The 11312-nt window shown below is 41.4% G+C and overlaps 1 protein-coding gene across 1 annotated transcript in view; it reads right to left on the bottom strand.

Moving 5' to 3' along the window:
• Window positions 1-398: 398 nt before the first annotated feature.
• Window positions 399-11312, bottom strand: part of sema3h (sema domain, immunoglobulin domain (Ig), short basic domain, secreted, (semaphorin) 3H) — a 51057-nt gene continuing 40143 nt past the window's right edge. The window contains exons 9-18 of the mRNA XM_062426622.1: window positions 7712-7781; window positions 4807-4951; window positions 4500-4589; window positions 3767-3896; window positions 3569-3657; window positions 3082-3123; window positions 2046-2203; window positions 1399-1460; window positions 973-1115; window positions 399-863 (exon numbers count right to left, since the gene is read on the bottom strand). Coding sequence (XP_062282606.1) covers window positions 399-863; window positions 973-1115; window positions 1399-1460; window positions 2046-2203; window positions 3082-3123; window positions 3569-3657; window positions 3767-3896; window positions 4500-4589; window positions 4807-4951; window positions 7712-7781 — 1394 coding nt within the window. The remainder of the gene's footprint in view (window positions 864-972; window positions 1116-1398; window positions 1461-2045; window positions 2204-3081; window positions 3124-3568; window positions 3658-3766; window positions 3897-4499; window positions 4590-4806; window positions 4952-7711; window positions 7782-11312) is intronic.

Here is an 11312-nt window from a genome sequence, read left to right as displayed (position 1 = left end):
TTACGACACAGAGTCATTCAAACTGAGTGATCTGGGCGTGTCCTTCATTCAACATGCTTTGCAACCTAAGGTCTTCTGCTTTTGCTTTTTTATTCACAAAGTCTTTTGTCCAGGTGAAACAGTCCTTGCTGTCCACATCCTCCTGTATTGTTCATACTTCAGTTGTTTGTGTGTAGCTTAGTTTGAAAGTTTGTCACTATAATGTAATGAGAGGATGCTTTTTTTGTTTGTATATAAGTGCATGCACATGTCTAAGTCTCTGTACATACAGTATGTGTGTGTGTCAGTGTATAAGTTAAGTGTGTGTGTGTGTGTGTACGTGTGTATGTCTTAGTGTGTAACATAAACGTGTGTGTTTAAGTCACTGAAAATTCTCCTCCTTCTGCTCTGTGACACATTCAAGCGCTCCTCGGTGCTCTCTGCTGCGGCTTGCTCCTGCTCTTCCTGCCCGCTGCTCTTGCTGCTCCTCCTCCTCCTCCTCCTCCTCTTCCACCCCCATGCTTGTGCCTCTCCCCCTTCTCTTTCTCCTTGTTGGGCTCCACCATGATATCACCGTGGCGACGGTGGTTGCGCGGGGGCCGATATCCCAGGGCGCGGCAGTGCTGACCGAGGTTTCTTGGATGAATCAGCGCCATCACATCCTCGTACCAGGGCTGTGTTTCCACACTCTGATAGGATGATCTGGAATAGGAAGCGAGGAGGCGGTTGGCTGAAGGACTCCAGACAGCAAGGCGGATGGTGACGGCCGTCCAGTGATAGCCATGCTCTTCCACCTGACAGTGGTAGACACCGCCATGAGACAGCTCGGCCCGACGAATCAGGACACCCCGCTCAATCACAACCATCTGGTCACCTGTTACCACCTGGAGAGAGAAAGAGAGATCAGATGTTGGCAACTTGTGTTCATATTTAAAATTCTGGGTAACTGAAGTTGAGGACGGTACTGGAACATAAATAAAATGGTGCTTGTACCTGGTTTAGTTCAGGACTGTTCTCTCCAGCCTGTTTGTACCAGGTGACAGCAGCATGTCTGGATCGGGGCAGACACTCCAGGTAGGTACTGTTACCCTCGGCAACCATCATCACCCTCTGCTCCGCCTCTACCTGCAGCCCGGCTAAAAGAGATTGACGAAAAGATGTAAAAGTCTGTTTTTTCTAAGTTTGAGACTTCATCTGTATAATACTTTATTAAAACATAAAATACTGTATATTTATACCAAATTTACAAAATATAAAGCATACATATGACATGAAATAACACTTTGAATAAACCTACTGTAGCTGAAGCATTATTAAAACTCATGCATTAACTGTAGGCCAAATGTCTGTCTTCAGATAAACAAATTATATGTAAAGAACCGGTAAATGCATCATGTGAAGAGTGAATAAGCTCCTCACCTCCCTGTCTGACACACTGGGTTAATGGATCCTCATCCTCCCCTAAATGACGTGCATTCCTCCTGTGGAAAAAGTCATGAAATTACTATAAGCAAAGAATAACATGCGCCTAGTCACTTTAAGAGGGTGCAATGTTCATTTCAGCCTGTAATGCTAAGGTGAAGTGGGGCTAACCATTTTTGTCCTATGAGTGGTGCTAGAGGAAAGATAATGGGGACATAGGAATAAATGGGGTTAATCCACTTGTGAGCATCAGTTTGCTCAGAGAATTTTACGGCAATGGCTTGTTTCATTATTAGATTTTGTATGATGATGGTGTCAGTGGAGGAAAGGTCATCTGGTCACCAAAAATATTAATAGTTGAAAATTTCACGGAAATCTGCCCATTTGTAAGGGAACCAAACATTGGTCAAGTGTGGGGGAAAAAAGCTTAAAATTGAATGAAAAAAGAAAGCTCTGAGTCGAGATGTAATTTGAGCCACATGTCAAACTATCAACAAATGTGGTTGAAATCTGATTTAAGAAGATTGGCTCCATGTGTTTCTCCTTCGGTATTCAGACTTTAAGAAAAGCTATCCTACATGAATGCAATAATCAGATTAGTGTTGTCTGGATAAACATATATAGATCTAATTCATCATCCATACCTGCGCACAGTGGGCATGAAGGGACTGCAGGCGTGTCCGTCCCAGGTACAGTAGGGATCTCTGGCCAGGCAGCACTCAGCGCAGGCCTGACCGTACAGCTCGCACTGGAAGAGGGCCAGCTGGGACACGCCCTCGCTGGAGCCCACAAACAACCACTGCTGGAGGAGGAGGAGGAGGAGGGGGAGGCATGGAAGAAAGATAGAAATAGAAAGAGAGAGAAAACAAGGTGGAGGAGAAAACAATGTTGACAACATAGCAAGGGAGGAAGAATGGAGGAAATGAAGGAGAAGAGAGTAATAAATCAGACTGAGCCAAGAGAGAGAGGGCATTCAGCTTGCTCTCATAAAACAGAGAGACATATTGACAATCAACAGTTAAACCAGATTCATCTTCACTCAGTCACACATCCAACTCACAGTGTAATGATGTCACTGTGCGGCCCCAAAGGAGTGTGTTTGTGTGTGTGTGTGTGTGTGTGAGAGAGAGAGAGAGAGAGAGAGAGAGAGAGAGAGAGAGAGAGAGAGAGAGAGAGAGAGAGAGAGAGAGAGAGAGAGAGAGAGAGAGAGAGACAGAGAGAGAGAGAGAGAGAGAGAGAGAGAGAGAGAGAGAGAGAGAGAAACGTGGGGATGCTTGTTTTTTAAAATCTGTGTGAATGTGTGTCTGGTTGTGTAAGCAAGCTTCAGATTTTTTGTCATGACACTCCAACAATTTTAATAATGCAAGGTGTATTTCTCTGTGTGTGTGTGAGTGTGTGTGTGTATGTCTTTATGTGTGTGGTATCTCTTCATTATAGCTGTGACTGAGGTCGGGTAACCATAGCAACTGGTGATGAAGCTGTCCTTGGAGATACAAGGTGGAGAGATGAGTGATAAGTGTGTGTGTGTGTGTGTGTGTGTGTGTGTCTGTACGCGTGTGTGTATGTGTGTGTGTGTGTGTGTGCGTGTGTGTGTGTGTGTGTGTGTGTGTGTGTGCGTGTGTGTACATGAAGGTGAGTTTGGAAGTTTGAAAGTGAGTTCCTGCATCTCTTATCTGTTACCTTTTTCTTTGAGAGTGTCAGAGCTGTCACAGGTGATTTGTGCTGTGAGGAAGAGAGAAACAAAAACAGAGTTTAAATTGAGACAAACAGAAAAAAACAGAAAAAGAATCTGTCGCACTAGATAGATAGAACATATATGCTCTACATTTGTACCATATTCCTGCTATAGTTTTTCTGTTCTGTTTAAGGCACTGTTCTCCCTTCTTTTATGTATGGTATGAAAAACTCATGACAGATACGTAATCTATCAAATCACCTCTTCATAATAGTGTAACTATTAAATCACTTTCGAAGAGTGTGTTATTTGATTCTCAAATGGCAAAAAAAACATTTTAAAATGTTAACTTTAATTGGCTGAACCATAATTGGCTGTAATGCAAAGTACACCGTATTAAAATTATTATAAATAGACTGAAACATGTAAAATCCCTGCTATGGTCATTTCAGATGACATCATGTATTTGTACAGTAACAGTTTGCTCTGTACCTGGAAGACCTGTAGCTGCTCAAGAGTGACCTCCTGACTCTGACCATGTTCTCTGGGCAGATGGATGGCCTTCAGCACCAGACCAGAATCTGCAACAAAAACAGCACATATAAAAATTTAATTGAGAAAAAAACTAGAGCACAGCAAGCGAAGCACACAGTTCTACACTTTATGGACGGTTTTGAGCAGAAACTCTACCTGTGCCGATGAACAGGACGTCATAGGTGCCGTCGATGGCCTCCACTCTGTCCACCAGCAGTTTGCTGAACTTGTAGTGAACACCCACTCTAACAAGAAGGGGACGCTCCCCGAGTGGCAGCACATTTTCCTAAAACAGAGTGAACTTTTAGGATCTGGGATTTTATCATCAGACAAAGCCCTAGTGTAAATTGTGTTGCTCATCTGTGATAATGACATTCTCAGTGTTGGAGTGGTGTCCTTTTGGTTAGGGCATTTGGGTCATACAAAAAGAAAGAAAGAAAGGAACTACTTTATATTTACTGTCTACTGTAAAATAGGGCACTATAGGACATCTAACTGAATTAGATTGATGTAATTTAATAAAGTGAAATATCAGCTGAACCTGCAGCACTGCTCCTGGATTCTGTGCTGCTTGTTTAGGATTGAGAATATGGGCTGCCATGTAGGCTTTTTGTGGATCTCTGGGCATTCAGGAGCTGAGGGAAATAAAATCTTTGACAAATTGACTAAGAAATCTCTTTTATGAGAAGCTCAAGGTTCAGTTGAAAAATTGTGACTGCTTTGGCATTTGTAAAGAAAAATTGGTCTCAAAAAGAGTGGACATAAGAAAATAATTTTCAACCTAGGATATATATCTAAACCCTGTCTGTTGAGTACAGCAATACACTTTTCAGTGTACAGCTTGCCAGAAATTCATTAGAAAAAGAAGAAGAAGATGAATAAGCTGAACCTGCAACAGTGGGTGAGTCCTGCTGAAGAAGATGACATCGTCAGGATACTCTCTGGTTGAGCTGTAGCTTCCATATGTACTGCTGGGACACTGAGAGAGAGAAAGAATAAAGTGAGAATTATTAAAAGACACAGATGATTTTCATCACATACCTGTCATTGAACTTGTATCTCTTGTTTTTTTCATGAACCATTCCTTTACTTCTGCTTAACTACATACAGTCACCTCACTAGACTGTGGGCATGATTACTAATTCCAGAAAGCTATAACAGTTGCCTGAATGAAATGGTTTTGAGTATTAACTTACAGTTCCTGGTCGCGGGTAGGGCACCTTGCCTGTAAACTCTGCCCACTTATACAGAGGACCTTCTTTGTGCAGGAAGTTTCCCTTAAAAGCCCGAACCACATCCTCCATTCGGTAAACGCACACTGCTGAACCATTCAGGATATCACTGAGGATAGGAGAGAGAAACAACGAAAAACGTCATCCATCACAAATAGTCTTCTTCTATCAGCCTTCATGAATAAAAAACAAATAAGCCAAGCGTGTCTTTGATGATTTCACTTGATGAGTTCCAATGATCTTTGAGCAGTAGATTAAATAAGAAAGTGATCTACTGTATGTTGAGTTGTGAGTCATTGTGGGTTTTCAGCTTAAATGCATCAATTCACTGAATGTGCTCCGACCACAAAGTCCAGCTTGGATGAATGCTCTGCTTTCAGCACACCAGTCGCCACCACAACACGTCTCTTCCACTGTACTTAAGATCATGGTTGAGATTTTTGGCAAAGTGTGTCTGAGCTTTAGATTCCAGCAGTATTTGATGGCCAGAGCAGCTAGAACCAAAACAGTAAGGAAAGGCCATAATGTGGTGTATCAGGGTGGTTTCCCTTAGTTAAAATGGCTGACACATACAGTATGTTTAGTCATGCGTGATACCCTAGACTTCCTCTGGAGAAATCTCTCTCCTTCATGTAGGGGTCAGAGTACCTACAGTTGCAATGGGATTTAGTGTCTTGCTCAACAGCACTTCAGCAGGGCAAAAGTTGTTCACTATAAGCTTAAAATCCCCGGTGCTCCGACTAAAGCAGCTCAATTACTATGAAATCCGGGTGAATGTGGAGTGAATAAACATGAGAAACCCACATGGCAATTTTCCAATATAATGTAGTATCCTGATACAGTGTTGTTTTGAAAATGCCAAACAATGCTGAAATGTGTTTTTCTCGCAAGCTTTCTGACTAAGCTGTGTGTGCGGTAACCCAGCAGCAAGATTCTTCTTTTTTTGTAGAAATATCATCACTGCTGGCTAGATATCATGTGTGATGGGCAGGAATCAACATGGGGACAAAAGAAGGTCAAGAATTTAGCTGCTGCGCCAAAGAAACCCATAAAACTCAGATCTACTGTAACAAATGAAAGAAGGGAATGAGCATGTATGAATGAATGAGCATGAGTACAGTAAATAAACAAATCAAGATACACAAGCAAACAAACAAAGAAGTTAATAGTTGGAAGGGGACCAACCCATAACCCGATGTACTGTAGGAGAATACATTTAATCAGATCCATCTGATATACTGCATGTGATAGGTGGGCGATTGAATTAAGAAATGGAAAAAATGTAAAAACCAAATATAAAAGCAACAAATAGAAGACTGATCCACAGACTTCATCACAAAAACCTCTGTGTGTGCGAGCATGAGCACTCCAGAGAGAGAGAGAGAGACATTTTCCATTGAGCAGGAATGACCTTTTCTGCACTCAGCAGTCCTGTGGTTGGGACCCCACCCTGTGTGATGCTTTGGATTTCTGTCTGCTCCCTGCTGAGATTCCAGACACTTTTTCCAAAACCCAGAAACAGACCAACTCCCTGCTCGACCATGCCAAATGTTGTCATACTTCTGGTGCTACTGTAGATTTCAGGCGTCCACCTCAGAAACCGACTTATTCTCAGAACATGTGGTGCCGTCAGAAACTGTAGATGTTTTTAGTCTCTTAGTCACTCGCTAATTTGTTCTGGATTTCCTTCACTCTATTTTTTCCACACTTTTGTCAGCCAGTGTCTTTTTTGTGCATGTACTGTAGCTTAACACCTGTTATCTATCTTTCAGAGTGTCTTTCTTAATGAGAGCCTGTCTCTCTATCGGCCTTCTCTCTCATCCCTCTGTGTGTTTTTAAGTGTCTGTCAGCTTTCCATCATGCAGTTTTATCTAATTGTGTCATTGCTCTGTCTCAGAAGGAGAAGAAATATGTTTTGTTCCTCTCTGAGCTATGACTGTGTTTTACTCACATGCGAGCAAATTACCATTTTGTAGACACTAACAGAAAGCATATTGTCTATGAGCTCTAATCAAACACAACATTTCAGTACTGATTCATATTTTCCATTGTGTTTTGTCATGGTTTTTAGTAACGTTTGTAGCTGTATGGCAAGTTGTTGTTCTGGATTGCCCTTTGGAACATGAGTAAATTGTTTATTACGTTTTCTCTTTAAAAGTTAATTTTTTTCAGGTTTTTGAGGTTTAGAAGTTGCTTGAAGTATCTTTAACAAGAGATTTCTCAATTAGAAACTGATACACACACATAACACTTGCTGTGTCAGAGCTAGATCACTGATGGTGATGTTACGATGATGAAGGCTCATATGAGCCTCTAAGGCTCCCTTTTCTTACCATAAATGACTGTGTTTCAGTCATGACTCACAATGGCACAAGACCCTGCGGCCTGCGTGAATCCCACAGTACATCACATCATGTGACAATACAGGGTGACGGTGTGACAGACAGCATCCACAGATGTGTTGGACTCCCATTACAGTTAAACATGATGCTTAACAAATTAGTGTTTAGTGTTTGAAGATAAAATCAAATGAGGAGTTGATTTTTCTAACTTCCTACCTCTTCTCTTCTATTTTTTCCTTTACTTGGCTCTCCAAATATTGAAAGTTTTTGCTGCAGTGTACTGTAACACGAAACAGCTCAGCCCAGATATATCTGCTGACCTTGATCAATATCAATGACTCACTGCTTTTTTTTCACCATGAGCAATCTCTGTAAATCTCAAATCAAAATTTCTCCACCTCGTGTAATTTTCCACTGCGTCCCATCCACCACCATGCTGGTATTCTCAACAGCTTAACCAGGCTTCACAGATTACAAAATACCTTTTACAGTTACTCCCACGTTTTGGGTTTCTCAGTGTTACATACCTTGAAGTGGTAAACAGGCCATAGATGAGAGGGTTCTTCTTGTCTTTCCCCTGGAGGATAAAGATGTCCTCTGGATTAAGAGAAATAAAGAGATCAGGACAGAAGGGAGTGGGAAAAGAAAGAGACAAAAAGGAAAAACATTTGTTAAACTGGAAAGAAACTCTAACAGCATCTGAATTACTGGAAAGGTTTAGATTAGTGTTGCGCAGGTTTGTGTAAACTGTGTGTGTGTGTGTTTGGATGTAAGCATGTGTATGAAACTGTTTATATGTGTGTGTGTGTGTCTGTGTATGTGTTTGAGGGGTGGTATTTGGTATTCATTACATGTACGCCTGTGTGTGTATCTGTGCGTGCATCTATCAGTCTGACTGTGTGACTAATAGCGTCGGGCGTGCTGGCAGCATGGCTGACTGGCTGCTTGTAATGAATCTGTAGCCATTAATAACCAGCCACAGTGGGAGAGCGAAGCGCTGGGTCCGCCACAGGAGAACAACACCTGCTGTCACACACAACTAACACCACACCTCAGTGTCCGATCTTCATTTCAAGCACAGCGGATCACAACATTTGATACATTTTTCTCACTTTGGTGTTGCGCCGACTGTTGAACCTCATGCAGTGCAATCAGGTGGAGTGTGGATTTTCCCTCATTCCATCTGTCTGTCTTTAAAAACATAATGCCTCAGACACCACTGGTCCAATTTAGACAAAGTTTAACAAATACATATTTGTTATCCTGTTGTAGCAATGTGTACAGATTTGGCTCTGTGGGGAAGTTTTTAATTTGAACAAGATAAATTGGACGTATAAGGGTGTAGCAGTTCACTGAATTTATAGTTTGGTATGTACCTCAGTTTTGGGCTCACAGTTCTGTATGATTTTGGTATAGCAGTAAAAAACAAAAAAGGTAGAAGATAATATTAAATTGTAATATCATTTAAATACAGAGATAACAACACATACTTTAATATCAATGATGGCAGGGACACTGACCATGAGTGACCAGGGTAAACAGTCTAACTTGGCTAAGTCTGCCAGCATACATCCATGAGAGTGCTACACTTGATTTTTTCCCACCTGCATTCTGTGAAGACCCGCCCTGCTCTGTCTCTGATTGTCTACTGTTTGTTACCTTCATTGGTGTGGTTGGTTAGGTTTAGACATGAGCAGTGAGATGGTTAGGGTTTGAAATTAATATCACAGTCAGAGCCAATCAGAGGCAGAATAGGGGTGGGTCTTTGTGGAAACTATTTTGACAGTAATTGTTCAAAATATGTCATGGGAGTATACTGAACCGGGAAGTTGCGTACTGAACCTAATATCCTGTATTAAAATGTTTTGGAACAAATACACAAAAAGGTTACACCCCACACCATTTTTCTGATCTTTAAACAGAGAGAGATGAGAGATTTCATTGTTGCTTTGAAATGATCTTTATAATAACTTGGCAAAATAGTGAGGATTTAAACTGAAGGCCAGCATCAACTACAACACTGGTTGTAGTGTTTTCAAGTTCTGAACAAAATGTTTAAGTGGTATTTGAGATATTGTGTGTAATAGAGGAAACAGACAACAAACAAAGCTGCTGTTTCATATAAACAGAAAATTATGTTTCTAATCATTCGTAATCCCTAAATTACAATGGAAATGGTGCATGCCAAGCAGATTTACAGAAAAACTGACAAACAAAGAAACAGATGGCAGGAGTCAGGAGACCAAAAAGTGTACTCTTCTAAAGGAGAGATGTAAGGCCTTAGGCCAGTCAATGTTATACCGAAAATGTCAAATAATAATTGTCAATTTAACTGGCAAAAAACCTCAAAATGAAACAAGTTACCGAACAGAATTCAACATATGTTACTGCTTGTTTACAAGAAAACTCTACACGGTACCTTTTAAGTGCAGTGTACCTGTTTTTGAAGAAGAATCATTTCTTTCTTTCAAGTCCATAAATTCCACTGTTTGTTTAAAAGAGGCCCTTTAATTGTATCCTTTACCAGACGCCACTGGTCCAAATTTTACTTGTGTTTAAAACGATTTCACTGATGCATAATATTCCACAGTTCATTAGAGTAAACCAAATTTTCAACATTTTTGCACCCATACTTCATGAGTTGCTCATCGTTTTATAATTCAGTTGTCGCAGCACAGACAAGGTCTTGGTTTTCTCAGTTTATTTAAATCACAATAAATCAAAGCTTTTCTGTTTTGAACTTCAGTCTGAGATAAGAGTTGGGAATGTTTTTTATCATCCTATCAACTTTAGAGAAAAGAGCCTTTTGTTTTCTGGGTGGCGTGCTGTGATAATCTATAAATACATGACTTGACTTGGCTCCCAGGGTATGGTGGGCAAATGCCTTTAAAACTCTTACAAAACTCTATAAAAAGTTTTACCCTGAAAAAACTTAGGCTGACGCTGTGATGTTGAGATTCAAAGAGGTTAGCAACCTTTGCAGCAATAAAGGCTGGAAAACTCTGAAACAAGGTTTGGTTTCCTGTTCTCTCATTTTTCTCGCTGTCCCTGTTTTTTTCTTCTCATTTTTCATCCATTATTTCTCTCTCTCTCTCTCTCCTCTCTCTCTGTGTCCTCTCCTGTCCTCTCATTTCTCTCTCTCTCTGTGTCCTCTCCTATCCTTTCACTTTTCTCTCCTCTCTCTGTTTCTTCTCTTCTCCTCTTATTCCTCCCTGTCCTCTCTGTTCCCTGTCCTCTCATTTCCTCTCGTCTCACTCCTCTCATCCCTCTGTTTCCTCTCCTTTCACTTTTCTCTCCTCTCTGTTTCCTCTACTCTCATTTCTCTCTCTCTCTCTCTCTGATCCCTCTCCTCTCATTTCCTCTTGTCTCAGTTCTCTCTCGCCCTTTTCCTCTAATTTCTCTACTCCCTCTGTTTCCTCTCCTCTCTGTTTCCTTTCCTCTCTCATTTCTCTGTCCTCCCTCTGTTTCCTCTCATTTCTCTCTCTCCTCTCCTCTCATTTCTCTCCCCTCTCCTCTCTTCTCTTCTCTTCTATTCTCCTCTCCTTTCTCACAGTGAGGCAGAGATGTTGTTGTGGTGATGGAGACAGCGAGCCGTATCACTGTTCCCACATTCCTGTCGTTCCTGCTGCTTCAGGTGGCCTCCATGGAACCACAACCCTGCAGGATGTCTAATCTCATCTCATCACACACACACACACACACACACACACACACACACACACACACACACACACACACACACACACTTGCCACACACAAGTGACGGACTCAGAAGCACATGTACATCAAAGAGAAAGATATGTGGCCACACGCGTGCACCCACACACACTCACACTCAAATGTAAAACTGCAGGGACACAGAGTTGATCACTCACACATATTGTATATATAGACATCCACACAATCAGCAAGCCCCTCAGGGGAGAGCAGGGAGGACTGTGGGTAGTCTGCTGCATGCAGTGTATACATTGATCACTCCCTCCATTCCCTTTTTTAAAATATCCTTCATTATTAAGTTTTCTTTGGCAATTTTAGCCTCTTTCAGCTTCAATCACAATGAAGATGTCTTGTTTGAGCAGATGTCCATTTTTCTTTTTACTTCTGACCTCCATTCCTCCTCACAACATC

The sequence above is a fragment of the Scomber scombrus genome, chromosome 10 (assembly GCF_963691925.1).
Source record: "Scomber scombrus chromosome 10, fScoSco1.1, whole genome shotgun sequence".
NCBI classification, from domain to species: Eukaryota; Metazoa; Chordata; class Actinopteri; order Scombriformes; family Scombridae; genus Scomber; species Scomber scombrus.
This window is presented reverse-complemented; position numbering and strand designations above follow the sequence as displayed.